This window comes from Chelonoidis abingdonii, chromosome 7, assembly GCF_003597395.2.
Source record: "Chelonoidis abingdonii isolate Lonesome George chromosome 7, CheloAbing_2.0, whole genome shotgun sequence".
NCBI lineage: Eukaryota > Metazoa > Chordata > Testudines > Testudinidae > Chelonoidis > Chelonoidis abingdonii.
Window position 1 is genome coordinate 63705175 of NC_133775.1, and position 5674 is coordinate 63710848.

Sequence of the window (5674 nt, forward strand, 5' to 3'; positions counted from 1 at the left end):
TGGAAGAGAGGGAGCACAGTTTTGTACCCAGAGTGCTGCACTGGGGCGCAAGAGAGCTGAGTTCAATTCCTGGCTCTGCCACAGATGCCCTGTGTGACCTTTGGCAAGTCACTGAATCTCTGTGGGCCCCAGTTCCCCATCTGTAAAAATGGGATTTTCTCCCCACTTGTAAGACCTTTGTCTGGTCCCCAAACTTCATGGCCATCTCTAGGTGCTGCTACAATAAAACTTTTAGCATAGCTGCTCAGATGACCCCTGTAGCTAGTGCTTTTGTGGTGGAGACCCACCTCTCTGCTAGCAACTAATCTGGGACTCTCCAAAGAAGCTGTGATGGCAGCAAACAAGGCCTGGAGCCCCCAGCCAAGCTCAGAACCTCCTAGGGCTAGGCCCCCCACCCCCAAAGATCTTACAAACTATACAAAGGGTGGGTGGGGAAATGGAGGTAGACAAGGTCCTACAGCAAGTTGGTAGTAGAACTAGAAACAGAACCTACATCCCCAGAGTCCTACCCTGGCGTGCTAGCCACTGGACCACACCAGTAACTGTTTCCTAGTGTGCTGCTTCAGATCTAGCCCATGCCTAAGCCCCTGGGTTATCCAGCCCCTTCCCTCTCCCAAACTCTGTGCTAAATGCATCCCAGTGTGACAGAATAACACACTCTCGGCTCTGATCCAGGCCGATCTCTTTTATATTATTTTAATTTATTTTTTTTGCTTTTATTGCAAGTGAAAAAATAATTTAAACCGATTACATGTACAGGGAGGAAGGGTCTTGTTAGCGCTCTGATAAACTGCAGCAATTGCACAGCTGGCAAGGAGAGATCTGATGAGTCAATTCGTCTCTGTACAAATATTCCCAGCTAAAAAGATCTGAGGATTTATAAAGCCTCTCTCTTGATTACAAGCTGTTGCAGTACAGGGCAGGGGCAAGGAGACTGTGCAGGAGCTGATGTGGGGCCACAATATCCTAAACTGTTCTCTACCATCTCCCTCCCAGCAACAGGGTCAGGTAATCTGGAGTGGGGTCTCGAGCATCTCCATGAGAAAGGTGTCGATGGGCGTGTCCCCGATCAGCTTGAAGAAGAAGAGGTGCTCGAGGCATTTCAGCCCGATGGATCTCAGCGCCGGCAGCCGGAGGAGGAGTTTGGCAAATCTGGAGGAATAGGCCATGGAATCACAGAAGTTAGAGATGGGAAAGGACTATTGTCATTATTATTCCAGTAGAATGTAACCAAGATCAAGGCACCAGTGTGCGGGGGCTGTACAAACTCATGGTAATGGGCAGTGCCTGCTCTGAAGCGCTTACAATCTAAATAGTCAAGATCTGTGAAGGAAAGGAAACAAAGAGGTGAAGCCTTTCACCCAAGGTCAGTAGCAGAGCCAAGAACAGAATCCGTGGCTCCTGATTCCCAGTCCAGTGGCCTATCCATTAGCTCACACGGCCTCTTCTACATGTACCTGTACAGTCATAGCACTGTATCCCTGTCAATGCAGGATTATCCCCCACACTGCTACACAGAACTGAGCAAATAACTGATTTTTTTCCATTTCAAGGGCTGAACTGAAAAATCCAGGAGAAAAATTCAGTTAAGTTCAAACAAGAAACAGATTTTTTTTTTCAGTTTCTCTCTCCAAAATCGGTGGGGGAGGGAGGCACCCCAAACAATACCTTCTTTCTGACCTGAAATGATTTGGTTGTTTTTTCTTGCGTTTTTTGTTTCAGATGCTTTTCACCATTTTTTTTAAATAGTGAAATTTCAAAATGAAACACTATTTTGAACCAAAAAGTCAAAACAAAACTTTTTGATTTTTCTTACATTTTTTTCAGCCAAAACGATTCACCGATTTGACCTGAATTTGCAAGGAATTTCAGTGCCCCCAAAAATCCAATCTACTATTCACTGAAAAGATTTCACTACATGGTCTAGCGTTCTGTCCAGTCTAGTTTTAAATAAGACAGGGTTCTATGACATCCCTTGGGATATTATTTCACACACCACGTACATCTGGAAGCTGTCTGATGCTCACCCTACATTTCCCTTCTCAGAATTTCATCCCACAGTGGGAAGGCCTGTCACTTAATTCAGCTGCTAGTTCCTTTGCTCCTCTGTTTAATCTGATCAGAATCCCAGGGACTCAACGCATCTGTGTTAAAAGCACTACAAACCTGTCATAAACAGGTAGCTAAGGGTTAATGTTTCTTTTACCTGTAAAGGGTTAACAAAGGGAACCAAACACCTGACCAGAGGACCAATCAGGAAACCGGATTTTTCAAAGCTCAGGGAGGGAATTTTGGGTGTGTGTGTCCTTTTCTGTGTCTCTGTTGCTCTCTCGGCTCTGAGAGTGATCTTTCTATCTCCAGGCTTTCTAATCTTCTGTTTCCCAGTTGTAAGTACAGGTATAAGACAATATAGGTTTTTATATTGTTTTTGTATTACGTGTGTGTAGTTTGCTGGAATGTTTTAAATTGTATTTCTTTTGATAAGGCTGTTATTCATTTTTCTTTTAAGCCATTAACCCTGTATATTGTCACCTTGATACAGAGACCATTTTATGTCTTTTCTCATCACAAAGCATAAGTCCAATTCTGAACCTTAGCGTCCAAAAAGTGGTGCCTGCATGAACCTCCAAGCTTAATTACCAGCTTAGATCTGATAGCGCTGCCACCAGCCAGAAATTCCAGTGCTTGACTCACTTGGTCTCCCTAAAACCTTCCCTGGGGACCCAAGACTCAGATGCCCTGAGTCTCACAACAAAGGAAATAACCCACTTCCCTTCCCCCTCCACTCCTCCAGATCTTCCACCCTGGCTACACTAGGAGATTACCCTGCTTCAATTCCTTAAAACACAAAAACTGAGAGATCAAGTGTCTTCTCCCTCACCCAGAGGCTATACAAATTCAAGCTTAGTAACTCTAACACAAAGAGATTTCCCCCTCCCTTCATTCCTTAGCCTTAACCAGAGGAAAAAAATCAAACAGGTCTTAAAAAGAAAGCTTATATATAAAAAAAGAAAAAGACATAAAAATGGTCTCATGTATCAGGTGACAACATACAGGGTTAATGGCTTAAAAGAAAAATGAATAAACAGCCTCATCCAAAAAGAAATACAATTTAAAACATTCCAGGAAACTACACACATGTAAATACAAAAACAATATAAAACCTATGTTGTCTTATACCTGTACTTACAACTGGGAAACAGAAGATTAGAAAAGCCTGGAGATAGAAAAACACTCTCAGAAAGGCTGAGAGAGCAACAGAGACACAGACAAAGGACACACACCCAAAAATTCCCTCCCTGAGCTCTGAAAAATCCGGTTTCCTGATTGGTCCTCTGGTCAGGTGTTTGGTTCCCTTTGTTAACCCTTTACAGGTAAAAGAAACATTAACCCCTAGCTACCTGTTTATGACAAAACCCCTCTCTTTATTTGGAACATTTGGGGCAAATTCCAGCAGCTGAGCAGGATACATGGGGACAACTGGATGGTAAAAACCAGCATGTCTTTGGAGAACAAAAGAGGGAGACATTTTTATCCCACATTTTCAAACCTCTAAGGCCAAAAAGAGTTTGGAGTCTCCCCCAGCCAGGGCTTAAACTAGTGATCTACAGCTAAAACATGCCACTGAAATCATTGTGGAACTCTGTTTAAAAATGGATGGACTCTAAAAACCTTCATAGCCTATTATCAACCTCCTTTGCCCACCCGCTTCCTTTGTATTATGGACCAAACATGGCCACATTTACAGCTGATTGACCTTTATCCATGTCCCACTTCCTGTCTGTAGCACACAAATCTGTAGCCAAAATCGCAATGCTGGAAGCACCTTGCTTCTTAGGCGGCTTAAATAGCAATATGATCTGTTATGTGCGCTGGTATTTCTAGAAACTAGCCAGGAGAGGGTAGTGTTGTACAACCCAGGAGAATGAATTGCAATGGGCTCCTGTAGTGGCAAGAGGACACTGCTGGTGTAGAGGGATCAGAGATAGGATCAGGTGGGTTACAGAAATGTCTTCTTTCCTTGAACCAGCTATGATTTTTCATCAGAGAAACAACAAATTTCAGCCAAAACCAGACTTTTTTTTGGTTTTCAGCCAAAAATTCTCCAGTTTGGAGCTGCAATTTTGCTGACACAAAGTCATTTTATTCTACTGAAAGTGTCGGTGAAACGGAATAATGTTTACTGTTCATCCAAATTTCCAGCAGGGAAAAAACATTTTCTAGCCAGCTCTTTACAGATTCCTGCACTCCTAGAAGAGGAGGAACAAAGAATTGCTTCGGGACTGTGATTGGTGCAAATCTCACTAGTCCACACCCCCCAGGGAGTGTGCCACATGTGTCTGCTAGAGACAGATGCAACACTCTGCTACTCAATATTTACCTTCCAGGTTGTTCAGGGTACTTCTGCTTTGTATATGCTTCGAGCGTGGCATAGACCTTTTCTCGTAGGGACTCCACCTCGAAGGGACTGGATAAGCCCTTGGCATCTGGACCAGGGAGAAACCCAAAGCAAGAAGGAAATCATTGCAGAGTTGACGTTTCATACTTCGTTTGGTTCACAGCTGAACAAGATGATCAATCACTAGAAAGGAGCTGGAGATAGCTCCTGTGAGCTGGCAGCAGTCTCTCCTCTCCAGCAGACTTTCTTCATTAACATTATCTGTCATATTTTACAGTGGCACCTAATAGCTTCCCCAGGATGTCAGGTGTTGTATAAACACATAGTTAGGGACAGTCTCTGAGTGTGCATTATGATACAGTCTTTAATGATATGATCTCATACTGCCTCATTCCACGCACAGGCTGGACAAAATCAAAACTGTGTGTGAAAAACTGTAAATCAGATATTTCCTAACTTCCAAGTGCTTCCCTTTTGTACCCTAAATCATGTTCTTTTTATGTAGATTTTAGCATATTACATATATTTGTGTACACACACACACAAGGATAATATCTATCTATTCCCCATCACGCTGAAATGATCTTAATTGGTTTGGGGATTGAACCTGCCATTCTTTTCCATACAAAATAGCAGTTGCTCTGGAATGTGAAGTGCTTTGAAGTATGGCTGTAATATCCAAAAAGATGAGCCCAACCCAGGCTGCCCTGTGCTGCTCCAACAGATCCTGCAAGTGGACATAACTGGTCTCTGCAGATAGCACAGTTGGTTCTGTTACCAGGTACTGTGATGGCCAAGGGGACAGAGGGCAACAATTCCAGCAGCACAGTACCCCGGCCACCACACTCGGGGGAGAACTGTGGTCTGATGGAGAAAGCACTGAACTGACAGTGATGAGAGGTGGCTTCCATACCTGGATCTGCAGCCTTGGACAACCCTCTGGTTCTCCTCCTGTCTCTCTAGAGTCTCAGCTCTGCCATGTGTACACATACAGCACCTAGCACAGTGGGAGCCCACTCTAGCTTGGTGAGCTATTGCATGAAAGGAAGGTAAGAGCGCTACCTACCGAATTCCCAGTACCCTGGCATGGAATTCGGCCTCCTCTTCCACAGCTACAGAATGTGCAATATCATGGAAAGGTTCCTTTCTGAGCAACGCTTCGAATGCACTACTGAGGCCAGGTCTACACTGCGACTTTAAATCGGTTTAATGGCCGATATACCGATTTAACGCTGTATCCGTTCACACGACGTTGTCATTAATATCGAGTTAACC

The 5674-nt window shown here is 43.9% G+C and overlaps 1 protein-coding gene across 1 annotated transcript in view; it reads right to left on the minus strand.

The window, feature by feature from the left end:
• Positions 1–776: 776 nt before the first annotated feature.
• The window catches only part of RXRG (retinoid X receptor gamma), a 45617-nt gene continuing 40719 nt past the window's right edge, over positions 777–5674 (minus strand). The window contains exons 8-9 of the mRNA XM_032806118.2: positions 4382–4487; positions 777–1152 (exon numbers count right to left, since the gene is read on the minus strand). Coding sequence (XP_032662009.2) covers positions 1005–1152; positions 4382–4487 — 254 coding nt within the window. The 3' untranslated portion in view covers positions 777–1004. The remainder of the gene's footprint in view (positions 1153–4381; positions 4488–5674) is intronic.